At 54.5% G+C, this 26,036-nt stretch overlaps 2 protein-coding genes across 5 annotated transcripts in view; one reads left to right on the top strand and one right to left on the bottom strand.

The window, feature by feature from the left end:
* TMEM104 (transmembrane protein 104) overlaps nucleotides 1–20,220 on the bottom strand; it is a 49,948-nt gene extending 29,728 nt beyond the window's left edge. The window contains exons 1-8 of one of the 2 annotated variants that reach the window (XM_015235271.3): nucleotides 20,090–20,220; nucleotides 19,367–19,474; nucleotides 14,043–14,164; nucleotides 11,436–11,517; nucleotides 10,877–10,973; nucleotides 10,228–10,308; nucleotides 6,932–7,031; nucleotides 6,398–6,503 (exon numbers count right to left, since the gene is read on the bottom strand). In XM_015235271.3, coding sequence (XP_015090757.1) covers nucleotides 6,398–6,503; nucleotides 6,932–7,031; nucleotides 10,228–10,308; nucleotides 10,877–10,973; nucleotides 11,436–11,517; nucleotides 14,043–14,164; nucleotides 19,367–19,411 — 633 coding nt within the window. In that variant the 5' untranslated portion in view covers nucleotides 19,412–19,474; nucleotides 20,090–20,220. Of the gene's footprint in view, nucleotides 1–6,397; nucleotides 6,507–6,931; nucleotides 7,032–10,227; nucleotides 10,309–10,876; nucleotides 10,974–11,435; nucleotides 11,518–14,042; nucleotides 14,165–19,366; nucleotides 19,475–20,089 lie in introns of both variants that reach the window. The other variant, XM_006199364.4, reaches the window with a different exon arrangement.
* Nucleotides 20,221–20,311: 91 nt separating this feature from the next.
* NAT9 (N-acetyltransferase 9) lies at nucleotides 20,312–24,412 on the top strand. Of its 3 annotated transcripts, none has more exons than XM_006199363.4 (7): nucleotides 20,312–20,387; nucleotides 20,848–21,100; nucleotides 21,984–22,093; nucleotides 22,662–22,805; nucleotides 23,393–23,452; nucleotides 23,663–23,757; nucleotides 23,868–24,412. In XM_006199363.4, exons 2-7 carry the CDS (start codon nucleotides 21,024–21,026, stop codon nucleotides 24,000–24,002), a joined length of 621 nt encoding a protein of 206 aa, XP_006199425.1. In that variant the 5' UTR covers nucleotides 20,312–20,387; nucleotides 20,848–21,023; the 3' UTR covers nucleotides 24,003–24,412. The 3 variants fall into 3 exon arrangements, with proteins under 3 accessions (XP_006199425.1, XP_072795630.1, XP_072795631.1); XM_072939529.1 differs by having other exon boundaries at nucleotides 20,362–20,387; nucleotides 21,015–21,100; XM_072939530.1 differs by lacking the exon at nucleotides 20,312–20,387 and adding an exon at nucleotides 20,423–20,793 and having other exon boundaries at nucleotides 21,015–21,100.
* The last annotated feature ends 1,624 nt before the right edge of the window (nucleotides 24,413–26,036 follow it).

Genomic DNA, 26,036 nt, shown 5'->3' with positions numbered 1-26,036 from the left:
GCCCAGGGCAGGCGGCGCAGGGGAGTAAGCACCGTCCTCTAAGCTGGCGTGTCAGGTAGCAGCCATCAGAGGCAGAGGCAGGACGTGGGGCGTGATGGATGGTGAGCTTAACGCCAGTAGACAGAACCCGTGTCCCGGAGAGCCGCATTAAAAATAAAAACAACAATCCTCTCACTGAGCCGGAGGAAGCTCTGGCCAAACACTCAAAGGCACTGGGGGCCAGGGAGGGGTCACTGCGGTTTAGGGAGGAGTGCTACCCAGGTCTCCTCGGAAAGGAGAGGGCTGATTCGGAGCCGACGCTGGGCAGCAGCTGGGCTGGCGCCGGGGGTGGACTGGAGGCTGCGCCCAGACACCAGCAGACGTGGGGGTGAAGGGCAGGCTGGGGGGGGGTCCTTTGGCAGGAGCTCAAGAGACAAGCCACAGTGTCAGAGTGAGTGACAGAGTAATCTGAATTTCATTTAGAAAGGGCTGGGGCGGAGAGGGGATGGAAAAGCACAACAAACACAAGAAGCCATTCCCTGGGTGAGATATATAGACAGCTACCTAGGAAAAAAAAAAAAAAGAAGGAAAGAAAGAAAGAAAAATGCAGGTCTGTCCCTGTATTATTGATTTCCTTGAAAAAGAAGAGACAAGCTAATCCTTTAAAGTCAGTCTTTTCAATCTGGGCGCTGGTCGCTGAAGTTAGAACTCGCTCAGTATTAGCTCCTGTCTGGGAAGTGGGTACACTCATTTTGGGGGCATGGGGCAGAATTTCTTTCTTCCTCGAGAGCAGGATCACTGGCTGAAAGCAGGAGTTTGGCACGTGGTGGGGGGGCTGCCCTCGGGGACACGAGTCTTCCCTGGGGCTCGGAGGAGCGGGGGACGACCTCAGATTAGCACCAAATCAGGGTGGGCCTGGCCTGGGTCAGAAGAGCTACTCTGCTCGCTGCACCTGCAGGGGCCGCCCAGTGTGACCCACCCCTTCCCACGGGCTGGCGGGGAGAAGAGGGTGAGACAAAATGAAACTGACTTTTCTGGGGCCTCCAGAACTGAGTGAGGAGCTGACATCGGGGAGGAAGGAAGGAAAGGGAAGGAAAGGGAAGGAAAGGAAAGAAGGCAGGCTTCCCCGGTAGCCCTGGTGGGTCCCCAAATAGTCGCCATCCTACGAGGGAGGCACCTTGGGGCCCCAGATCCTGTAAGAACCTGTAAGCAACACTCTCCCTGCCCCAGGCAGCTGGGAACCTCTTCTCAGCTCATTCTAGTCTGGTGTTGGCTAAGTGCTCTGACCCAGGTGGGTCAGACAGGAGGGCTATGTCTCCCTAAAAAGGGAAACTGCCACTGGTCTGTCTCCTGACCTTAGGGGCCTGCTCCCCATTTGCAGATGGGGCCAATCTGTTAGACTCCTCTGTAAAGACGGACTGTTCCCATCAGCTCCTCTCTAGCCCTCCAGGGCCCCCTCTCCATCCATCAATGGCCCCTGCTTCCTTCCAGGTGGCCCACATTGTACAAATCTGGGGGCAGCATTCACACCATATCCTACTGGAGTTGTGCCCTAGGGGAGAAGGGTGGTGGCCTGGAGGTGTCCCCAAGAGTCCCCAGGTCCCTTGAGGTCACTGTTGCTGCTGAAACTTGTTGCTTCTCACTAACTTTCCCTCCTCACTGGTCCTGAAGGCCTCTGGGCCACCTCCTGCCCCAGAATTGGTAACAATAAATATTCAAGTGATGGCAGTGGTGACCCACTTATTAGCAGATGCCACAGCCCCAGGGCACCGTGGCTGCTTTTGGAAGAACACAGAAAGAGACCAACCATAGCAGGGGAGGGGAATGTCCTTGGGAAGGCGCGCTGCATTCCAGCGCTACTTGAGTGGACAGGAGAAGTCCGCCTCACGACCTAGGAGCGAGGGGAGGCAGGAGGACAGCAGATGAATCAAGCAGACAGGATGCGCAGACACGGATCACTGAACAGACGCCATCCTTGAGCAGTGTTGCCCCAACCTCTGCAAACGCCAAGCCCCAAGGACTAATGAGCAGATGCGACCTGCTCTCTCTTATCCCGGCCTGGCAGCAGGGCCACCCTACGAGCTGAGGTCTGTTACCGGGGTCAGAGGACCAGCTGAGAGCCTGAAGGGCCCGGCTCTTGGCTCTGCCTCAGCTCAGTGACCCTGGGGAAGTTGCAATCTCCAAGTCTCAGTTTTCTCTGTTGTAAAATGGGATGATGCCATGGACCTTACTGGTGGCCTGTGAGGACCCAGAGACGAGAAAGTAACTGGTAACACGCTACACCGATGCAAACAACATGGCAGAGAAGACCAGTCAAAAACCTGCCACAGGGTGCACCACTCTCTTCTCCACCCCTACCTCCGCCCCTGCACAAAAAGGATGTTTTTCCCTTGAACGGTACTGTTCTAGCAAGAGACCACTTGGTTTTAAAAAGGGGATTGCATGCTGTTTGAAATGTTGCCAGTGGTAGAGGCAAGCTTTGCTGTGTAAGATTTAGACAAGATGGAATCAGAAAACACAGCCTCCTGGCAGAGAAAAGAGAACCAGGACCCTCGGTGAAGGCCTGCACGGACCATTCAGGGCTAACCTGAGTCTGAATCAGATGGACCTGCTCCTCCAGGAAGAGAGTCTGGAAGGAAGAACTCTCCCTACAGTCCCCAACACACAGCCTGCTTCTCCAAGGGGTTCCTGGAGGTAGAGGCCCCTCTGCCAGGCAGAGGGTGGAAGGTCACCTTGGGGCACCTGCAGGCTGCACCTCTCTTCTGGGTCACCCAGGTGGATCTCATGGCTCCCGCATTCAGGGCAGGATGGCAAGCCACGGCGACCTTGTTCTATCCCAGTGAGCCTATGGGGGCCCCCCCAATCAACGCCGCCAGTTTGCGGCCGGGTCTCCAGCCAGGATGAGCTCCGCTCTGCCATCTGCGCACTCGGCTCTGGCCGGCTGGTGCCCCAGCCGCATCTGTCCACCTGTACGTGGTGAAGGCTACTCTTGTGGACGGTGAGGAGCCTTCAGCACTCGGAGTCCCACTGTCCCTCCAGGGTTTCCCTCTGACACTCTCAGGAGGTGGCGATGACCAGCCATGGGGTATGGGATGCGAATGAGGCTGGGCAGCCCTGCAGCAATGAGGAAGGGGAACAAGAGTGCTTGGCGGTGCCCTTGACTTGAGGGGACAGCAACACACATCCTGCTTCCCAGACATGCGGGACAGTCTGATTCCTGCATGGAACTCATTTACATACGACCCTGCCACTTCACCAATGGCCCTTGACTCCTTCTCACTGTGTAGGAAAACGAAATGCTAAATTTTGACTTTGTTTCCTACCAAAGCCAAAGAAGTTCTGCAGAAAGAATCCCAAGATGTTTCGCAGCCTGGAGGCAAGGCTGCTGGTTTGAAAGAGTTGGGGCATCAACACTTTATCATTTGATCCTTCAAAGGAGCAAGAGGGTTGGGGGGGTGGGTTCTGAGAATCAGATTCTGATGTTAATTCTTATGGGTCCTCAAAATGGGGCCCAGGTCACTGCTGGCTCCAGCTGTGGTGTCTTGCTGGGGTGCCCTGGGGAGCATGTGTGACTCACGGGACCACCCCTACCTCACAGAGCCCTGCTCTGCAGATACCCCCAAGGAGGGAGAGGGAGAAACTGACTCATACTGGCTGCAGCGGCAATCACAGAGTGTGGACGGAGGTCGCAGGGCACAGGAGGGGAGGAGGAATTTTCCATTCGTTAAGGTCAAGGGCTTAGGGAGGGGACTGGTAGCTGCTGGTAGAGAAAGCTCCCTTCTTGTGAGTAATGATGGTGTGACACACAGGCTGGCCTCTGGAGGTAGTTAATATCCCCCGTATTCTTTCTCATTCTGTGTGTGCAACTCAGTAGCATTCCTGGGAAGACACAGAAGAGGTTGCTTCCAGAGGACTCTCTAAAAATTAACCCATGAAGTAAAAGCCTGCATCTTTGTCCCCCAGAACATACTGTCCTGTAATAGCGAAAAAGTGGCTATTATGAGGTCCTTTTAAACATGCAGGCTGGACAGGTGCATTGTTTACCAGAGACAAAGAGATCACTGTCCCTGGGGTGGGAAGGATGCTTTCAGCCCACTTGCTGCCTTTCCTACCATCATGGTAAAGTCTGGCTGGCAGCAAACAGTTGGTAGAAAAAGGTGTGCTGGGAATCTCTAGGGAGGGTGGACAATCTTCCGAACATGAATGACTCTGGGGGAGGGGAAGGGACGATGCTCTCCCCCAAGACCTGAAGGAGCCACCTGATGGGATGAGAACACAGAGGTGAGCCCTGCAGGCCTGACGTGGGAGGGGAAGATGCTGTTACCACCTGCAACAGAGTGCCCAGGACAAGGAAGGAGACCCACCCTTGCTGACCCCTTCCTTCAGTTGCTTGGCTGCTTCCAGCTCACTAAGAGTGGGAGGCTGGCAGAAGGATGGAGGCCCCCGGTATTTAGGGTCAGGAGGAAGCCACAGGCCCTGAGAGCCACACACACATGCCACATCAGTGGTAAAGTAACTTCTGAGACAAGGCCACGGTCCACCTGCCTTGAGCTTCTCTAAACCAGGCAGAAGAGTGCATCTGAACTGAAAATTTTCTGAGCAAACTGAAGCCTCCAGCAGCGTCCAGGTGGTGGGAGGGGGCGTCCACAACCCAGAGAGAACAGGCTCTGCTCCTGCTTCATCCCCTTTCCCCCTTCTCGCAGCTTTTGTGGGCCTGGTGGCAATTAGCTTTATGAGTTATAAGAGCAGTATCTGAGAGATGGAGGCAGTAATTAATGCCCTCCTGCTTTCCTGAAGGGTTCCTTCTGTTCGGTCAGAGAGTTATTGAGATTCAGGGCAGGAGGCTTCCATCATGTGGAAGGTTTATAGGAATAAGACAAGGAACAATTTAATAAGGCAATAATAATCCTTCTAAATAATTCACCAAGCAAATGACAGCAGCCAATCTTCCCAGTGCTCCATACCTGTTTTGCCGGTGGGCAGGGGGATGTGCTGGGTGGTTCTGCACAGGCTTCAGCAGCTTCCCTGGGAAAGACCCCACTGGAGGGGCTCTGCCGCTGTCCCTCTGTCCTGGACATGCTCCTGCGTCTCCTGTACCCTCTCCTCCACCAGCTCCTTCTGCCTGGCCATGCCGGTTAGACCTCCAGATGGGTCCTGACACTTACTAATGCTTTTGCTATTTTATCAATCACGGTTTGTTGAAATGCTAAGAGGCCAACAGGCCTCTGCTCTCCTGGCCGCCCTGCTAGGTTCTCTGCTCGCCCCCCCAGGCTGGGGAAGTGGGGAAATTAACCTGCCACCCAAGTCCCACCAGACCTGTGGCCGGGGGAGCTGAGATATGGTTCTGAGATACAGATTCCCAGCCGTAGCTGAGGGCAGAGAAGCAGCCCAGACCATCCGACTGCTCCAGAAACGCAGACGGGAAAACAAACCTCTCGCAGGGCTGGGGCCTCAGGGCTCCCGGGTGGGTCTACAGGGTGAGACCAGGAAGGCGAACAACCATTCAGCCTTCCTTGGGGTTAACAAATTCAGACCCGAATCACACAGCCGGCAGGGCGGCAGAGACCTCTGCCGGGATGGGGATGATCAAGTCGAGAGGCTGACTCCCTGAAAGGTGGCTCTCTGGCAGCCCTGCCTCCCGTGCCACAACAGCTAAGTGGCCCCGTGTCAAGCTGGGTGTCACCTAATGCACCCAAATCTGTCTCAGGGCTGAGGAGGACCAAGCTGCAGCAGAGAGCATGAACAGACACTGCACCAGCCAAAGGGAAGCGCCCGCAGAGCAGGCAGACAGAGACGCCACCTCTGGTTTTGTATCTCATTACCTGAGACCCTACGGGCTTGTTACTCAGCTCCAGTCTCAACCCCAGCCCACCTCCCGCCCCCACGGCACAAAGCAATCAAGACCGAGCCTGGAGATTCACTGCGCTCTCCTGTCTGCAGGGAGCAGGGTAGACGGAGCTGGCTGGGCTGACCCTGATCTAGAGAGTTTTGTAATCAGGGTGGACCGTGAGACGGCTCCGTCCTGCCTGCCCAGCCGGGAAGCCCGGCATCACCCTCGTGCTCCTGGGTTGGCCAAGAGAAAGGTCAAAGCAGGGAGCTGCTAGAAAACAGGCTCTGGCACTCTCTCACAGCACTTTGATAAGCGTGTCCCTCAAACCTTGAGCTAAGTTATGAGAGTTTATGGCCCTGGAACTGGCAATGACCCAAATGCCAATGCCAAACCACATGCGAATGATGGCGGCCTTGTGGCCAGGACACTCTGGGGCTGGCGTTGTAGTGACACGACCCACTTTATGCCCGGGACCAAGGCCCCAGTAATGAGCCGGAGTGTAGGGCTGTGTAGACCCTCCTCTCTGGGGAAAGAGGTCGCCCAGAGAGTGAGGGTGGCTCACGGGCCCCGCTCCCCCAGGCCACTCACCAGGTAGATGCGGTAGGCGTCCACTCGGCGCAGCGGCCCCCAGCACCGGTCCGTGTCGTTGTACTTGGTGTCGGCCTCCACGCCGCAGGAGTCGTTGCCCATGGCGCTGCTGGTAGAGAGAACAATGGCTCAGGGTGGGCCTCCCTGCTTGGCTGGAAGCAGATAGAACGTGCCGTTGTTAATTACTGGCAACCACTGAACCTCTACGACCCCCACTGCGGCTTCAGGTCCAGCGATCTGACTCCACCAGCCACGTATTCCTGTCTCGGACGCAGGCACCTTATTCCTGCTGCACTGTTTCCCAGCGACTGAGCCCCTGGTGGGAATCCCAGTCTCCTTCCCAACAGGACAGGGATGGGGACAGTGGTGAGGAGCGTCTCTGATGTGGCACGTGCAGAAAAGGGCCTCGGACACCTACGCTCCGTGGATGCTGGCGGATTCGCTCGGTGTTGGGCTTCTACCCTGAGAACTCTGCCCCGACTGCGGAGGAGGCCAAGGGGCTGCAGCTCCCGTGGGGGCCAGGGGGACACTCACCAGGTCACTTGCATGAGGGAGAAGGGCACGGCGGCAGCATAGATGGCCAGGTCCCCATACAGGTAAATGATGATGCAGAAATAGAACAGGTTGACCCCCACTGAAAGCAACAAAGTCATCAGTCAGGGAGCCCCAGGGAGACGCATTCTCTGTTGACAACTACCTCTCTGCCTTGTCCACGGCTTTCTGCTCTCCGAGCAGAGTGGGAAAACCACCCCCAAGGCCTGTTTCTCATTCTGGCTGCCTTCACGGTGATGCTGGCAGGACACACATCTTGACTTTCCCCTGGAGAGGGGGCTGAGTGAGGCTGGGAGGACCAGAGAGGTTCTGAATCCAGGTGCAGGGTGAGTGCAGGGCATGGACTGGCCAGGGAGGAACCAGAGGTGGCCTCATGGTTAGGACAGGCTGCCCAAGGGAGGAGGAGGGGTGGCCTGAGTCAGAAGCCTGAACCCTGGTGCTCACCTGGGCCAGGGCTCCCTCCGCAGCCAGACACAGGGCTCTGAGACCAGGCTGCTACTGCTGAAAAGCAGGACGGTAGCAGGAAATGGCCCGGCTTCGGAAACTGAACTCAAGAGGGTAAAAAGCCCTTGATTTCCAAAGACTAAGTGGCTCATTCTGAATCTGGCCCGTCACCAAGCACCAACGGTGTGCTGTGGAGAGGGACCGGCAGGAGTAGGTGCTCATGTCTCTTCTTATGAGAAGCATTTGCAGGGGAGGGTGCTGACTTTGGAAGATGAAAGACATGGAAGCTCCCTCTGCAGAGGCAAACCCTGGTCCCCTCTCCCTCCAGGGGGGCCTGGACTAGGAGTTGGAGACACAGGCTTTGGTTTTAATCCCATAGGCCTTGTTTCCTGACTCTGGCAAGTCCCTGAGCGTCCCCAATCCAGTACAGTGAGAAGAATTCTTCCTGCACTAAATTCCGTATGTGATCCCGGCTACCAAGACCAAGTGTAAGAGCTCTGGAAAAAAGCACCCAGGCCCTATGACCTCAGGGTCGTGGCCCTAGACAGCCAGTCTCAAACTCCCATTCAGACCGACCACTTGTTTTTGGCATCACTGGTCTCAAGCTGCTGAAGTCTCTGAGAACAGAAAGGAAAATGAAGTGACAGCTCCCTTCTAATCCCGGTGGCTCAGAAGAGCCTCCAGGTTCGGGGGCGGGGGGAGGGGAAGCCAGGGACACATTCCTCCTGGGCTGTTTGAGGTCAGCTCAGTTCCTAGGAGTCTAGGTGAAAAAGACTCCAGGTGAAAGATACAGCTCTTGAAAGAACCCTGGAGGGCCTCAGAGTGTCAATGTCCAAGCTCAGCGGCCCCTGGGGTCACTGCCGCTCACACCCAGGTTCTGAGTCCAGCCCCCGCCCCCGCTTGTCTTTCTGCTCTTAGTCAAGGCTCCTGTAGGGAGGCATCCCCCTCCCCATTCCCAGCCTTTCCTCTGCCTGCCCAGGGACTCATGTCAGCTGTTTATAAACTGCCATTGGCCCTCCCTGATCAATAAATTTCATTACTAGACACAAAGTGGGAGGATCAATGAACTTCCAGGAGGACAGCAATGACTTGGGCTGGCATTTCTAATTATAATGACTGAGTCTGGACCTCAAGGGGGGGCTCTTGTGCAGAGTGATGGGCAGCCCTTCCAAACATGAAGGGGACAGTCTTCAGAATGAGGGAATCGTACAGTGGTTTCAACTGGGGGCAATTTTACCCCCCAGCCCCTACCAGGGACACTGGGCAACATCTCAGGATATTTTTTGATGGTCATGACTGGCAGGTCCTACTGACAACTAGTGGGCAGAGGCTGGGGATGCGACTCAGCATCTGACAACACACAGGACAGGCCCCACAACGAGGAATGGTCCAGCCGAACAGCAACAGGGCCAAGCTCGAGAGCCCCTGCAGCAGGTGAGAGGAAGGCGGCCTCTAAGTCTGAGCTACTCTCGTATGGATTTATTTTCTATCACATGTGGGTAAACTAGGAGTCTAGTCCATTTGGGGAACAGAGAGACAAAACAAAAGCACAAGCTCCTAGAATTCTTAAAGAAATCAGGGTGGACTGTGAGATATGCAAATTAGGAAGGTCTGAAAGGTCTGTGTCCCCTCTCCAGTGTGCATTCTGTTTTCTGAAGCTTGCATTTGGGAGGAGACTGAGCAGTGGCCAGGAGGAACTGTCTGCCTCTCTTATCAGAGTCTAACGAAATGGGGAGAGATAGAAACGGAACGAAGGACAAGCACGGAAGTGGCTGCACACAACCAATCCGGAGTCGGTAAATTCTGAGACCCCCTCAGTGAGGCTGGCCCGGTGGGAAGACGGGAGCAGAGCCCCAGGGAACCTCCAACGGACAAAACATCGCACCACTGGTGGTAAAGGGAACGCTCTGAATGTCCGAAGCAGCTGCCGAGAAGCTTCTAGATTCTTGTTTCTACAATCTCCCTCGGCTCTAACTTAGCTTAGCCACATGCAAGACTGGAAAGAACCAGCGGACACGCCCCCATTTGCAAACAGGGGCTTTGAAGATGCTACTGACAACTAGTGGGTAGATGCCAGGGATGTGATTCAAAGGGGCGGAAAATCTTCTAAGACAACAGCAAGGACAAGGATTTCCTGAGATGTGTCTGACTCTCCATGAAGATTTGGGGGTTTAAAAAAAAACGAAACCCTTAAATAGCTCATCTTCCAAAAGAAAGAGATTTTGAATGGAGGTATAAGATGTTGCTGGAACGACCAACACTGCAGTGCCTGAGCTGGGCAGTAGCCCTATCCCACCAAGCAGCAGGTGGAGAGCGTGGAGAGGTCAGGACTAGATGCTCAGATTCCAGACAGCAGCCCTGTGCGCGTGCTGCTAGCACCCTCTGCTGGCCATGGGGAAGACATGTGTCCACACCGTGTACCCGACCACGGTCACAAGGTGGTAGCTCTGTGTTGTCCTAGACAGAACAGTCCAGGAAAAAGGGAGCCAAGTCAGAAGCAATTAAGCAAGAGGCACAGAACTACCAGCCGCCTCCACTGGCTCCCGTTTTTGGAAAGCTGCTTAGGATTCTCAGCCTCCACGAGCTGTAGTTGCTAAATAGCTGCTCTGTCATTCCTAAACACTGATGATCGGGGTGGGGGGGGTGGGGGGGATTCGGAGAAAACACCTTGAAACAGCTCAGGCCTCTCAGCAACGTGGCTTCTCAGATACACTGGGCGTAGGCGGAGAATCTGCCCCTCCCCATCGCCTGCCCTGTCCCTACTCCAGGTGGAACCCCTGCCTGCAGGGAGGTACCAGCTTTGCCCTCAGCCCACCAGGAAAAAGAACTCCTACCTTTATTGAAGAACATGGAGGCCATCTGTCCCATTTCCACCCGGTCTGTGATCTCAAAAAAGTTCGGAGATCCACGTCTCTCTGTGGAGCCAAGAGGAAAAGAAGGGAAGTGGTTTTTTCACACAAAAAGCTCCTAGAAGGAGCTGCTGAGCTCACTGACTCCTCCAGAATGACGAAGTCCCAACGGTTTCAAACTCTTGAAAAAACTTTTCCTAATGCTTCTTGCTTGAATCATTTAAAAACGTCTATAGAAAGGGATCCCAGGGACGCTCACTGTCAGGGAAGAGGGAAAGTTCAGCCCTAGTTCATCTGGACTGTGTATATGTGTGTGCGCGTGCACGCATGTATGTGTACGTATGTGTGTGTTGGGATGAAAGGAAGGAGAGAATCAGAGACCCTACATTTCCCTTGCACTTTCAGCGTGCACCAGGAGTGGAGGTTAAGGGACCCCCCCAAGCTGCAGACGTCAGTGGTGGAGCTGGCGGAGGGTGCTCTGTTGTACTGTTCCTGGTGCCTTTGTAAGAGTCAATGCTTAGGCGGGAAATGCCAGAGGGTCTCTGTAGGGAGATTCCCTGGGCCCTCTCGAAGAGGAAGGGGAACGCTGCGGACCAGAGGGAAGCACGGGCCAGCCCAGAATCCCAAGACTTACGCACAGACAGGATTGGCCGTTTCTCCGCCCGCTCGTAGTTGTCCTGGACAAGAACATCACTGTCGGAGGCCGTGGAGGAGTCGTCGTCTTCCTCCTCCTGGGAGAGGGTGGGATGGGGAGAAGGATGGGAACAAGGGAAAAAGAAGGACTATGTAACTCTACAGAAACCCCCGAGAATAATGGAGAGGCTTTGTTATTTCTTTCTAGAAGGCATCTGATTAGGAAGCTTTCAACACTTCCACGCTGTCACACTAGAAGGTGCAGACGTACTCAGAGGAGGAAGCTGCAGCCAGTTCCTGGGAACACAGGTTCAGAATGACTGAGCCAGCTCAAGGTCAGGGGTAGGAGGGACCCATGAGGGGGCATTAAAAGAACAGAGGCTGCATCTGTTCTGGAAGCTGATGTGGCTGATAACTTCAGCTCTGGGACAAGGTCTTGGAGCAGCGTTATGGACAGGATCCCTCCACGCAATGGAAGGGAAAGGACTGGCTGCCGAGAATCCCACTTGGGCATCTGACTGCAAGGGGGCACTGCCCGGGGCCAGGGGTTACAGACATACCTGGTGGTTTTCCATCCTCTTCCAGTGGAGCTGAGCATTGGCTGCTGCCATGGCCTCCACCACAAACGTGGTAGTCACAAAGCTGCACAGAAGGCCGTGTGTTAATTGCCAAAGGCAGGTAGGAGGTTGGAGGAAGTACAAAAAAAAAGGAAAAGCCATTTAAACCTGACCCGACCAACAAGCCTGAAGCACTCTCTTTTCTGAGGAAGGGATGGGAACTCAAGAGATGTGTCTGACCTGATAAAAAAAAAAAAGTGTGCGCGCATACGTGACGCCCTGCGTGCTCGCCCTGGCATCTCTGTCCGTATTTAGAATGTATTTCCAATGCATGGGAGAGGTGATGTGGGGGCAGTGAGGTACTGCACCCCAGAAGGGGCCTGTTGGGGGGCAGAGGTGGGAGAGATGGGAGGACAGATGCTATGTGACGCTCTGAGCGGGGAGGAGGAGGCTGATTCCCAAGGGCGCCCTCCCAAAGCTTCTGGGAAGGGCAGCAAGCAGCTCTTCCCTCTCCTTGCTGGCCAAGTGGTCAACCCCCAGTGACATACACGAATGGGTGGAGCATAGGCGTGGATAACTGAAAAGGACACTTGTCCAGAATCTGCCTCTGCCCCTTTCTGGGACAGTGCTTTTACTTTCCTAATAATCCAGCTAATGTTAAAATAAACCTGCATCTTTATAGCAGAATCAAAAGGGAGATTGGGAGATGGCACCAGATGTTCACTGAGAAATCAGATTAGAGTGAAAAATCATCTTTTCTTAAAGAAGTGGGGGAGACCTGGGTGATGCTGGGAATTTTCTCTTTAGCAGATGGTATGGGGGAGGGCCGCCTGCCTGCTGAGCACACCTGAGGAATGATTCCATCCCTGCTGGAAGGACCGGGGATGGAACATTCATCTCCCTCTTTCTGGAGGTCGGCACACCTCTGCCTCCTGTCTTGACCTGGAGCCCCTGGGTGCTGTCACCTGCAGCAGGCTGGCTGCTCAGCCTAGTAGGCAGGTGGCTGGGTGGGACAGGAATTAACTCACACCCTTAACTCACACCTGCTCCGGCTCTGTGGAGGGGGTGGGGCAACCAGCTCTGAGAAAGTCCCATTCCAGCCGCCTCAGCACCTCCTCGTGCGGTTTCTCATTATCTTGCCTAAGTGACCATTTTAAGGGCTTTAGATTTTCCCTTCTTTTTGGAAGTAAAACTAAAATCAATCTTAATTAAGGCATCAAACGGCTTCTCATGGCTGCACAAAGCCAACTCATTGATCATGTTCGGACATAAATGGGTTGAGCAGGGACGGGGCACGGCGGCCCCTACCTGGGGGCCCCCAGTAATCACTTCCCGTTCAGGTGGCTGCCTGCGCTGAAGGTCCTTTGAAGGGGACAGCAGAGTCACGGAAGGACAAGGACTTCTAGGGCTCTTGGCTGCCAGGGATTGCAGGATGTAATGAGCCAACAGTACTCCAAGGATGGGCCACAAAACTCCCCGGAAGAAAATGTGAGAGCTCTGAAACACACGGGCATTTTCCTGTCCCACGCAGCCTCTTCTAGGTCTTAATTTCCTTCAACTACTAAATTCTGTTTCATGCTTCCAGTGGTACCCACTCCTTCCTCCTTCTAATCTGCTGCCCTCCAAGGCCAGGGACCACCTACTTCCAGCTGCCATCACTCCACTCTCCTGACCCCCTCACCCCGCTGTTCTTTCCCCACGGGACTCATCACCTTGCCACTTACTCTGCACTTCACTGTCTTCACTGCCTACTGTCCATCTCTCCACAGGAGAGGCGAGTCTGCCAGGGCAGGTAACTCCGTTCAGTGGAGCTAAACCCCAAACCCTGGAGAACCCGGTGCCAGCTCTTTCGGGGGAGGAACCGTTGGCGGCGGTCCCGGGTGCTCCTTCCCACTTCTTTTCGGCAGCCTACCTTGGTTGGAGTTGGGCGGGTGGGAAATGCTTAGTCTGAAATCTCTTACTAGCCTGGGGTGTTTGCTAAACAAACTCAAACCTGCCCGTGAAATCCCTGAGGAGCGGCTCCCATAGAGGCACCAGCTGGTGGAGCCCAGGTGGATCCCGCACACCTGCCTGAAGGAGCAGGTGCCCCTGAAGGCTAGGGAGGGCGCGGCCTATTTGCCACAAGGCACAAAGCCAGGGGAGAGTAACACCTGATTATGTGTGCACCTGCGTGTTTATGGCCGACTCTGCCAATTATCTTACACAAACTCTGAATTCCTAACTGATTTCCCGGATCACCTTAAACGTTAGATTCTTTCTGTGGCTGGGTGGAGCTTTCTCCGTGAACACACGTTGATGGTAACATCAAGGACATAAAGGGGGAGGTAAACCAGCCAGGGAATAAACGGGTGAGCGCCACGTGAGCCACTTCGGAGCCTAACCGGAGGCCCGAGCTTTTAACTGATCGGGGTTTGGCAATGGCTCCTTCGCACGAGACACTGAGAGCTCTGTGTCGCCCTTCCTCGCTCTAGGCCACCTAACTGGTTAGGACTGGCTTGCGACAGATGTCTTCCTCAGACCGATGAAGAGACGCTCGGGCTTCCCAAGTGGGCTCCCCTAGCTCTGCCCCCCCCCCCCCCGGCTCCCAGCCCCCACGTGACAGCCTCTCACCTCATGAAGCCCAGAAACACCAGCAGGACCAGGCTGACAAGCCACCCGGCAGTGGCAAAGGCCTTGGGCATGGTGAGTGCACCGGTGCCCACGATGAGGTTAAACATGTACACCAGTCCGACCTGGAACCAAAAGAAGCCACATTCGAGCCCAGAAATTAATTAGCTTCGCGCCCCCCACCTTTTCTCTCTACATCGGCTTTAACTATCCCAGCGGGACCAAAGGGGACTGTATTTCTCTTAGCACCAGCCTTTCTGCAGACCTCAAATCCAACTGCCTGCTAGTCACCTCCACCTGGACATCCCCGCGTGGCCGCAGCCTCCCTCCCTGCCCTCCGTATCCCCATGCTAGTGGTTTTATTTCTGAAGACTCTTTTGTGGGCACCTCTGGCTCCCGTTCCATTTGCAGTTCAGATCAATCAGTTCTGGCCCGGACGATGATGTAGGTTCCTAACTGGTCTCCCTGTACCCCACAAAGTTGGTTGACTTACAGTTTGTTTTACCACTTGTTTCTCATCATTAAAAACAAAAGCCAAAACACTACATCTCTGGAAACACCTGTCCATCTCTCATTTTCACTTCCCCTGCCTTAGAAACATGCGCTTATCTATATTTAAATTTTTTTCTAAGATAACCGTATGCTGCATCTTTAATCAGACACACAAATTAGGACCCTTGCTCCCACACTCAGTCAGATCTTTAAAATAGAGATGGGGAGCATCAGCTACCATTTTGGGGCCCTTGACAGGCAGGCAGGAGGGGCTGGGCAGAGATTAGGAAGGAACAGGCTTCTGGGCAGGTGCTGATTGATCTGAGTGCTGGACAAACGGGAGGGCATCTCATAGGGAGGAAACGGCTCTGCCCAGAGTCCACTTACACTTGGCACTGGGCACCAAGCCCTCTGGAGCCTCCTGATCAGCCCCTCAACTCCCACCCACCATTTTGGGCCCATTCAAGTGCTGCCTCCACCATGAAGCCCTCCTGAGTCTCAAAGCCCTGGATCAAGAACACTTCTTATGCCCTAGTTTGGGATTTTGACGTTGATGTGGTTTTTCTCCCCCGTTATTAAACCTTGGCCTGTGTCTCACTTCTCTCTGCGTTTCTCGGGGTGCCCCAGGGACCTCAAGACGGGAATCTTCAATGGAGCTGGCTTGGGTTCTCTCTACCATAAGCTTGACGGCCGTTTTAAACATCACAATCTCATTCTGACCCCATAGACAGATCCCAGAAGGATTAAAACAGGTTTGAGCATCTTCTTGGAGCTCTTGATTGGATCACACTACCATGATGTGGATCCCCTGCGGGGAGTCCTGGCTGGGGGTGGTGTTATGAGAACACATGTGAGGGTGACAGCTGGCCTTCCGAAGTCCCCAGTGCTGACTTTTCACAAATGTGAACGTCTACAGACTAATTCTGACTTTTGTTGGGTTCCATCCCAATCACCGGCACTCTGAGCCTAGTGTATCCGAGGGCGAGGATTGGTAATAACCCACCCCAGTTCTGCTCATTCGCTCACTTAGTCAACAACTACCAAGAGCCTTCCATGGTCCTGGCCCTGTGCTCAGAGTTGGGGGGGAGGGGGTGGTAACAGCGAGCAAGATGGACAAGGCCCTTGACCTTAAGCAGGAGGAGAGAGACAAGAAAGAAAACAAACAATGACCACCATGACGCACTGGCAAAGCATCATGAAGGAAGGAACCAGGGTACCATGACGGAGAATAAAGGAGAAGCCCTTCCAAGAGAGGTACTCAAGGAAGGCCTCGTGGTGACATTCACGCCGAATGAGCAGGAGCCGCCCAGGCAAAGAAGAGACTGCCAGGAAGGAAGGCCTAAGGCGGGAGAGGAGGATGTTCCAGGAGCCCTGAACCAGTGTGGCTGATGCACAGCAAGCCAGCCCGGTGCACGGGGACAGGGAGTTCGACGTTCTGAAGGGTGGTAAGCAGGGCACTACAAGACCAGGCTCCAGTCGATGACCCCAGCCTGATCTCCCTGTAGCTTTGTTCTCTGCACCACTGCTTTTGTAACACTTACGAAGGTTAGACCCTTACTTCTCTATAGAAAATGGCGCTGGTGATGGATCTCAGAATGAAAGGAAAGAGAAAGCAGAGAGGCCTAAGAAAGTGATGATTTTTGGCCAAAAGTCTCCTGGGGGGAATGAAGCAGTACGAGACGCACATGTGAATTCAGGGATGCCTGAAGGTCTTGGGATGTAAAAGTCAAGGGTCTGTCATCAAGCAGGGTTTCTCAGCCTGAGCATTACTGACCTTTGGGGCCAGATCATTCTTCATTGTGGGGCCTGTTCTGTAGGATATTTAGCTGCATCCTTGGCCTCTACCCATTAGATTCCAGTACCCCCCACCCCTAACCTTGCCCCTGCGGTGTGACAATCAAAAAGGTCTCCAGACATTGCCAAATGTCCCCTGGGAGGCAAGACTGCCACCAGCTGAGAACCACTGCTGATAAAGGTACAATGAAATAAACATACTCCCAACGGAAGCTTCAAATAAATCTCAGTGAAAAAACCCTTTAAGAAGGGTTGACAAAGAAGTCAGTTAGGGATAAGCTGTTGGCAGTTAGGAGCAGAAGTGGGGAATCACATTTGACTTGGGTTGCTGCAATTTTTTTTTTTTAGTTCCAAAGCAAGTACTCTGGGGCTGTGGGGAACCCTGTAGGATAATGTATGACTTCCCCACTTTCCTGGCAAGAGTTAAACCCTCTTTACCTTCAGTGAAGGTGATGGGTAAGGACCAATCACAAAGAGCAGAGCATGAGACAGGAGGCAAATCTGAGCTGAGCCACAGGCCAGATGGAAGGTAGTTGTAGGGCAGGAGGAAGGGGAGGAGGGGCTCTCTTCTGCTGGTTAGGTGACGGTTCTGTGGGACAGCCTCCCGGGAAGTGTGACCAAAAGCCAAGGAGCAGAGCCCTACTGCGGTCTTGATAAAGAAGGCCTGTGCAAACTGAAATTCCTCCCTTTCTCAACTCTTCCTCTGTGGCTGAGCTGGAGAAGACACACTCCCTGTCCCTTGAGATGGCTGACCCGCCCCTCCTGTGCTCTAGGGAGTGCAGTGTGGCGCTCCCGCGGCCTCACCTCCGGCTCAGCGGCCTCGCCCACAGGTGTGCATGAGGCTGGGGTCACGGGCATCTTTCAATGGCTTCCTCAAGGACAGCTATCAAAGGAAATAGAAGGCAGCAGAGATGCCGAAGCAATGACTAGGGTTTCAGGCTGTGAAACAAGTGCCTTTTCTTTTGAGAACAACAGCAACAATCTTCAGCCAGACCGGCCAGCAGAAGGCAGTCCGAGGAGCCACCCTTTTGTAGGTGGTCATCCCCTTCTTCCACTGTTCTGATGGCATGATCTCTCCAATGGCCCCATGAACAGGGAAACATACATGCCAGATCTGAGATCACTTAAGGGCGACGCACAGGCCCGAGCCACGCCCGTGTGTCCAGCACCTTCCCTGGGAGGGTTTGCTTTCCGAGTCCCCTGCAGAGGCTCGGCTGCCCATTACAAATATTTTATGCAGAATAACGCAGGCTAGGCAAACACCCCTGACACCCATGAGGGGAAAAGAATTCACTAAGGGCAACAAAGAGGTAGGGAGAGGCTTTGTGTTGACAATGACCAGGTTACCAGCTGATGCACCTTCAGGAATTAAGCGCTCAGCATCACGGTCTCCCAAGGCACCAGAGGAGGTTCTGCCTATGTTGTGCTGAGCAGAGGAATTCAAAGCAGCATGGGTAGTGAAGTCCATTCCTCAGCCTCTCTGGGCTCCATGGATGGTGCGCCCCACACCCTTCTCGTGGTCTCACAAGGGATCAAGAATCATTCTCCCAGGATGGCAGAGTTAAGGAAACCTCAGGCAGAAGGTATGCTCCCTGCTCAAACCCTGACCACTAACTCCTGGTTAATGTCACCTCATCCTCAGCTCTCCCCACCTCTCTCTTCACCAGCAGAATAAGAGAATACAAGCAGCTGTACGGCAAATGCCCAGAGGAGGCTCTCAAACACAGCCCTCGAACCAAACCAAACACATTGGAAATGGAAAAAAGAAATTTAAAAAGCAGAACGTGCTGAGGCTTTTAGGTCTCACTGTCCCACTTCCCGTGGGCACAGGCTGATGTGTGAAATGATCACCGAACAGCTGGAGGCACAAGAAAAGCGGGCATGTCAAAGATTTTCCTTCCCAACACTCAGTTATAAAAATAACTCATTTCCTCATCTCTAAGCTTACAGATGTTGTAAGATGAAGCAGGAACCGTAATGACTCTTACGGACAGTTGTGGACAATGCTGATACCAAGAGGAGGCTGTGGGCTGTCACACAATTCCACAAATGAGAAGGACATCATGTGACTCATTGCAAGGTTCAAGAAAGATGCCCCTGATAAATCATTGAGTGGAAGGAGCTCCCTTGATGTTACCCACGAAGCAGGAAGACCCAGACTCAGACCCAGACCCAGCAGGAAGGCCCCGGTGTGAGGAAGGGTTTTTGCCTGCTGTTCTCAGAGGTGCTTCCCTATCCACCATCCCACAGCTCCAGAGTTCTGTGAAGCTAGCAGAAACAGAGCAGGGATCCCCAGGCTAGAAAGGCAGGTGCAAAGCAGGGCAGCCATTTAAGGTTAGGAACTTTCTAGAAAGAGGGGTCTTGCTACTTAAGGCAGTGCTGCCTTTCCCCAGAATACTTGGTAGCAACATGAATCAATCACTTGATTATTCCAATCCTCCAGCTACTTATCCAGAGGCCTCCATGATGTAACCATGACCCACCTTATATTACAAAATGAAGATAAACTGAGTGTATGTGTGAGCGGTGGGAGTTTGGGGGTGTAATAAAGACCCAAGACGGTGAGAAATCAATCATTCTAATTGTCCTAATTACAGACTCCACCAAACTGCAACTGGAGGTCTCTGCAAGCTTTCTCTGCCTCTTACGCCATCCAAGACTATAAAAATTGTGCAACTTAAAATTCAGCTAAGAAGCAAAGTGGTTTCAAACTGCTGAGAGGAGCAAAACCCAGGGTCAGCATCAGTCAGCCTCTGTCCATTTGAACTGGGAGCGCAGGTTGGAAGGGGTAGCAGCCCTCAGATAAATATAAAGAGCCAGCAAGTCAGTTTTCTTTTCTTGACCGCTCTGTGATCAACATGTAAAGAGTGAACAAACCTGACTCTCTTAATATGTTCAACATGGCTGCTGCGGAATAAGGTTCCCAGACCCTGGCTATAAAAGCCGCTGGGCTCACAAGTACAGTCCACATGAGGCAGTGTGCTTCTCTAGAAGCCAAGGGCACTGATGTGGGCAAAACAGGCTCTGGAAGCAAAACTCACGTAGGGAGAATAGAGCTCCCCGGTCTCTGTGATTTCGCCCGCCATTTCCAAAAGCGAGGAAGGGTCCGTCGGCAGCCAAGGCTCCTTCTGTTCCGGGGAGGCGGCTCCCTAAGAAAAGAGTAGACTTCAACTTTCTGATGAACTCAGATGGGGGTAGGGGAATGTCTGCAGAGCCACTCCCTCCCTGTCCTTTAATCAAAGACACTTATGGTCTCAGTATCAGCCACAAGACAGTCGAGAGGGAATGGTCCCTCTGTAAGACTAACGCCTGGGTGGTTTCTTCTAACTTTTTCCTTGCTGTGCAGGGCATGAATGTATTCTACGCCGCTCACACTCCAAGTGATTTGACGGGCCTCAGAGGCCATTAGGTCTCGCCCACCACAAGCATCCCATTTACACACCCTGCTTATCCCCATTTAATGCCAGGAACAGCGAGCTCACTACCATGCAGGGCAGCCAAGTGACTGCGTCTACCGTCTAGGGCAAGGGGCTGGCGGCTTTCCCAGGTGGGCCCCCAACCCAACTCTTTGCCCCAAAGCCTCTCCTTTTTAACGGGGCCTCCACTCCACGTCCCCCAACCTACCTTAGTGCTCCCCACTCTCAGCCTCCCCCTCTTCTCAAGAGCCCGTCTCCGAACCTCTCCCCCATTTCTTCCTTCCTCCTGGAGGAGCCCCGAGTCTGGCACGACCCAAGCCCATACCACCGTCCCGCCCGGCCCAACACCTGCAGCGCAACTTGCTCTGGGCCGCTGCGGCCGCCGTCTCAGGATCCTGGGTTGCTGCCGGCGCCAGCTGTCCCGCACCAGCGCCCACAGCGCGCATGCGCCCGCGCCGGGAGCCCACCTTTTCAGCGCGAGCCTTGGGTGGGGCTCACGGCACTGATTGGGCGCCTCGCGGAGGCGGGACCGGATTGGGCCCCGGCGGCTGCCGTCTGCGTGGCGGAAGTGGGCGGGGTGCGCTCCCAAGCGCATGCGGAACGGGAGGCCGTCCGTCAGCTGGGAAAGCGGGCCTGGTTGGAAGAGGTGGGTTCCACCTGCTAAGGACAGTTCTGTCGGCTAGGAGTGGGTGTGAACTCGGCCGACCCGGGACCCCATTGGTTGCGGGGTTTCTAGGAGAGAAGGCTGTAGCTTCTCGCAAAGGGGAAGGGATTGAGGCTTTAAGCCTACCTCACCCTAAAGTGGTCAGGGAGGCCCAGATGGCTTGGGGAGCGGAAAGAGGGAGGGCCGGAGACCAGTGGCGTGCTGGGAAAAGGGCTTGGAAATAGATTTAAGACAAGGCTGAAAATTAACCCGAGGGCGGAGTCTCAGGACTGGGGCAAATGATGGGAGTTTTGGTGAACCTGGTGCCCGGGTGTGAGGCATCGAAGTTCTGCGAGATGGGGCGGAAGGGACAGGCAGAATAGGCAGCCCATGTTTGGCTCCTTGAGATGTGAGTCCAGGATTGTTTAATTATCTTTAACCAGCCAGGTTCCTCTTCTTGCAGGGGTTTAGAGTCTGCGTTCTCAGAAGTGTTTGAAAAGAAAGAGAGAAAGAAAGAAAGAAGCTCTTCTGACAGTTTAGCCCCAGAAGAGAGGAAATTGAAAGCCCGGGCTCCTACCCTAAGTGGGAGGAAAACTCAGAGTGCTGATACCTTTGCCCTCCCACCTGCAGGCTGCTACCATGAGGTTAAATCAGAACATCTTGCTGCTGGGAAAGAAGGTGGTGTTGGTACCCTACACCTCAGAGCATGTGCCTAGGTAACCGTTCACGTGTCACGGGGTGCAAGCCAGCTCTCCAAGGTGCAGCGAGGAGTGTCAGCCTTCCTTAGCACAAATTTTGGAGGCTTTTTACTCTGAGGAGAAACGTTGGTGTGAGAAGTAATTACATACAGAGAAAAAATGTAAATTGAAGCAGAGAACTGTGACTTCCCTGGAAGAAGTCACCCATCCCCCTGTTTCTTCCTATCACCCTCTCAGCTTCCTCTTTGGTCTTTCAGTGGGGGATTATTTTATGTAAACTAAACGTGTAAGCAAAAAAGATACTGTCTTCTTGCCAAATTATAAACGAGTACCGTTCCCCTGGTGCTAGTGAACGTGCTCAATTCTAAACGTTAGCTTGTCATAAAACTGAGCTGATGGCTTGTTGTGATGTATGCTGTTTTGAAAGGCCAGGACTGAGTCACAGGGTGGGACTTGGTGGTGAATGTCGGGTAGACTGGGATGGTAGTGCCGTGGGTGTGTATTCTTTACTTGTAGTTTTCCTTTTGGGGGTTCCTGGTGCTCAGCCTTTGTGGAGATCTGTCCAGCCTCCTTTGCTGAATTCAACTTGCCACTACTTCCCCTCAGGAATTTGAGGAATGTTTAGCTTCAGACTGCTCCCCCGCCCTGATCCCTAGGACTGGAGAGGAAGCCAGACAAATAAAACTGACTCCTGCTGTTATCTTGTAGGACTAGCCTGCGTCTAGTTCTTGTGCCCATGGCTCTCTGCCTGAGGAGCAATTATAACCCTTTCTTGGATCTTCTGTGAGCCCTCTGTTAGCCCTGTGGGGTTCTCCTGGCCATCCATATCTTCATATCGGGTGTCAGACTGGTGCTTCTAAATCAGTCCTGCATGCTGACGGCCATCCCTCTGTCTCTGCAGGTACCACGAGTGGATGAAATCAGAGGAGCTGCAGCGTCTGACAGCCTCCGAGCCTCTGACCCTGGAGCAGGAGTACGCGATGCAGCACAGCTGGCAGGAAGATGCGGACAGTGAGAAGTGGGGAGTGGGGGTGCTGGGCTGGGCGTGTCGTGGGAGGGCGGATTCCAGAGGCCGTCTCCAGGTTCCCTCCCTTTCCTGGTCCCAGCTGTAGCCCTGCTGGGGCCACAGGACGTCTGCAAAAAGCACTTCACGAGGTGCTTGGGAGGTGCCTAAAACCCTCATACTTTGATGCCCACTTAAGTCGGGCCCTGTGGCTGACGCTTCTGTCATCTTCCTGCCCACTGCACCGGCCGTGAAAGGAGCTAGAGAAAGGAGAGCATCTGGGGCTCTGGCTGTAAACTGAGGCCCTGCCCCTCGCGTCTCTTGCCGCAAGCCCAGCGTGGCCATTGCGCTTTGCATCTCTCGCTCTCTGCGAGTGCAGCTGTTGTCTGGAGAAGGCCATTGTCTCCTGCGGGAGGCAGATTTAGGGCTTTGTAATCAGCTGCAGGAAGTTCTGGCTCCCCTTGCCTGACAGGCTCAGATGGGAGTCCTCTGCAGTTCTCTTGTGTGGGTAGGAAGACTGTCCTCACTGCACTTCTTTGCGGGGTGGAGGTGATAACCCCTCACCTCCCTCCTCAGAGTGTACCTTCATCGTGCTGGATGCAGTGAAGTGGCAGGCCGAGGCAGGCACCAGTGAAGAGAGCTGCATGGTGGGAGATGTGAACCTCTTCCTCACAGATCTCGGGGACCCTTCCTTGGGGGAGATTGAGGTCATGATTGCAGGTTGGTTCCCCCTGGCCCTGCCCTCCCTCCCTCCCTCCCGGCCCTCAGACCTGCTGAACCTGAAGCCAGCCGAGGCTGCATTGGGCACTCAGAGAGCTCAGTGGGAGGCTCTGGCCTTGGTGAGCCCAGCGCCTGGCCGGGCAGACGGCCTCTTGGCACCCTGCTAGCCTGCTAGTTCACCTTATTCTGATCTCACGCTTAGTTGTGAATTTAACCTTTGGTTTTAAGGCCTTCAAACTGCAGTCTGCACTATCCTTGGGGGTGGAGGGGGCCTGGGGACCCTCTAAAAGTGAACGGTCTTCCCTGGAGCATCTTCCCATGCTGTGCTAGGAGCCCCTCCAGGTTCTGTGTCCATTGTGGTCTTCAGCCTCCTTCTAAGTGACTGTGCAACTGTCCCCAAGGGGTAGCACACTGAGGTGAAGGGGTCAGGTTACTGGGTGTCTCTAAACTGTGAGACCTTGGATGAGTCATTTAACTTCTCTGTGCTTCTGTCTACTCATCTGCAGATAATCATTTTGTGAACTTGAGGTTGTGAGGATTAAATGAGCCCGGCACGCAGTGTCAGTGATTATTGTCATTCCTCCTAGAGCCCAGCTGCAGGGGCCGGGGCTTGGGCACCGAGGCCGTCCTCATGATGATGTCCTATGGTAAGGAAGTCTGAGTGGATGGTGTGGGGGAGAAGTGGCCAGGCCCTTGGGGAAGGCGAAGGCGTGTTGGGAGGGAGCCTTCAGGCCTGAGGGTTGGGGGCAGGTGACAGTGGTCTCCACTGCAGACTGGGACATGAGGGGGCAGAGGGTGCTGAGGCGAGGGTGCCCTTCATCCTGTGGCTTGTCCCTGTCTCTCATCTCTTCCGGGAGGAGTGACAAAGCTAGGTCTGACCAAGTTTGAGGCTAAAATTGGGCAAGAAAATGAACCGAGCATCCGGATGTTCCAAAAGCTTCACTTTGAGCAGGTGAGGATGGTGCCGGTGAGAGGGTGAGACCTGGGTCTGGGCGGTGGGGCCCAGTGCCATTAGAACTTGTGGCTGTAACTTAGCGGCCCTGCTCTCTCTGGCTCGTGTAGGTGGCTGTGAACAGTGTCTTCCAGGAAGTGACACTTAGATTGATGATGAGTGAGCCAGAGCGGCAGTGGCTTCTGGAGCAGACCAGCCACGTGGAAGAGAAGCCCTACAGAGATGGGTGTTCGGAGCCCCGCTGACAGCTGGCCTTGTGTTCAGCCGCCCTGTGTGAACAGGGGTGTAAGAACAGAGCCCTGCAACAAGTGAACGGATGGGGCCTTGGGGGCAGAGTGCTCCTGGCCCTGCTCCAGGCGAGGAGTCTCCTTTCAGGGCCCTTCAGACTCTGGGGCCAGACTTACCTTGGCCTCCCTCCGGCTAGCAGTGTGGCTGAGCCTCTCCAGGGCCAGCCCCTCCTCCTGGCCAAACCTGGACTCTGGCTCTCAGAACCTGGAGTGGATGGTGTGAATCCATGGGAGGAGGCCGGGTGGAGGTGGAGCTGGAGACCAAGGGGGTCCTGGTGAACGGGGAGGGCCCCCCCTCTCCCCTGGAAGGCCAGAGGTGCTGCCCTGGGGCTGAGGCATGGGCTGGGAGTAAAGCACACTGCACACGCTTTCTGTTTTCTCATTGGGCCCATGTGGAGGTGAGCTACCAGGAGGCCCAGCCTGCGACATGTGGTCGAGCATCAGGGGGACAGGGGAAGGGTTGCTCAGTCCTGTCATCCTGCAGAAGCAGGCCGGGTGTGACCTTGGGAGGTTTGGAAACAAATGAGGTTGGCCCTGGAAGGACAGACAGATAACTTGGAACATGGGCGAGGGTCCTTGCTCCTTTCTCTTTGGAGCCAGTTTTGAGGGTGGCTGGAGTACCCCCTGCTGATGAAGCTTCGGGCCTCCTACTTAACTTCAGGGGCTGCAGAGGGAAGCAGAGGCCACTCAACAGTGCCCTCCTGAAGGCAGCTGTGTCCTCTCACCCTCTGCGCCTCATCTCTCCGCCGCTGGGGGCGGCTGCACCTGCCGAGGCCACTAGGGGGCGCCGGAGGCACAGGTTCGGGATTGTCGGGCGGCTTGGCGACGTGCTTCATAGGCAGAGATGGGCCGGGTCCCCGTGCCCCAGAGCGAGGGGGACACTCTGACTTCTAACTATCCATCATGCCCTGTCATAATCCAGGGTGGCCTTCAAGAAAAGCCAGGCATGTTTCGATACACAGTTGGAGAGACACTTGAGGGCACCTAGGGCATTTTCAAGGGGAGAAAACAGTCCCAGGGCCCCAGAGCTTTGGAAGGCGGAGTCCAAACTATGGCTGAGGACTCTCGGCCCCCAGCCTCTTAATCCTGGCATCTCACACCAGACTATGCGTGTGAAAAATGAGAATCAAAAATGTGCCTGAGTCTAAGACGCAGACTCCACTTGCTGGGGCCCCCAGCCCCTCAGCGATGGTTCCCTCTGAGCCACCTGTTCCTTCCTCCCGACTGCAGCTTAATCAGAGCCCAAGGTCCTTAGGGCTTCCCCACCCAGCAGGTGAGGTGGGGGGGGCCCCCTCCACAGCCCTGCGAGGGTAGTTCTCTGGCTTGTTCACCTGCAGGGGCCTCCATCAGGGGTCAAGGGATAGAGGAAGGGCAGGGCAGGCCAGGCCCAGCCTAACTGGACAGGTGATAAGGGTTTTGGAAGGTTCCTCTGAACAATGGTGGAATTCAGATCTTAACAGGTCAGAGTGATGAGATAGCCAGATACTGTCTTTTCTCTCAACCCCAAGGGCTCCTATTTCAGTCTCTCTTCCTTACTTGTTCTCTTCAGTCCCAGGAACCTGACTTCTGAGTGGTCTCCTGGTTGGGTGAATAGCCCAGGGCCAACTTCCTTCTGAGCACCTGCCTTGGAACCTCAGCCCTCGCAGGGCACCCTGGTAGGTCTCCAGGATGTGGCCTCAGGTGCCAGAGGTCGAAGGGACCTGGATCTCTCGTGGAGCAGGGCATTTCGCCCTTGAGAGTCTCCTCCACCACACCTGCCCCAGGCATGTCCCAGGCCCAGCGGGCCAGGTTTGTTCTCCCCCAGTTTTCCCCAGCAGTCGGGTCTGTGGCCAGATAAGAGGATCTGGGACCAGCCCAGGCCACTCCTGGGAATTCTGTGCCTCACTGGCTGCAGGTGTGAAGATTAAAGCCAAGTCTGCCATTTGACCTTGGGCAAAACCTCAGTTTTTCATGTCAGTTTGTCTAGCATTAAATGCATTAAAGCATTTAGTA

The sequence above is a fragment of the Vicugna pacos genome, chromosome 16 (genome assembly GCF_048564905.1).
Source record: "Vicugna pacos chromosome 16, VicPac4, whole genome shotgun sequence".
Classification (NCBI taxonomy): domain Eukaryota; kingdom Metazoa; phylum Chordata; class Mammalia; order Artiodactyla; family Camelidae; genus Vicugna; species Vicugna pacos.
Note: the sequence above shows the minus strand (reverse complement) of the source record. Positions and strands in the feature narration are given on the sequence as shown.

What these genes read in the sequence shown, in the direction of transcription:
- NAT9 (XM_006199363.4), top strand. Translation starts at nt 21,024, where the DNA reads ATGAGGTTAAATCAGAACATCTTGCTGCTGGGAAAGAAGGTGGTGTTG. An exon ending in CTGGCAGGAAGATGCGGACA is followed by an intron (nt 22,094 to 22,661) that starts GTGAGAAGTGGG and finishes CTCCCTCCTCAG; the next exon opens with AGTGTACCTTCATCGTGCTG. An exon ending in GATTGAGGTCATGATTGCAG is followed by an intron (nt 22,806 to 23,392) that starts GTTGGTTCCCCC and finishes CATTCCTCCTAG; the next exon opens with AGCCCAGCTGCAGGGGCCGG.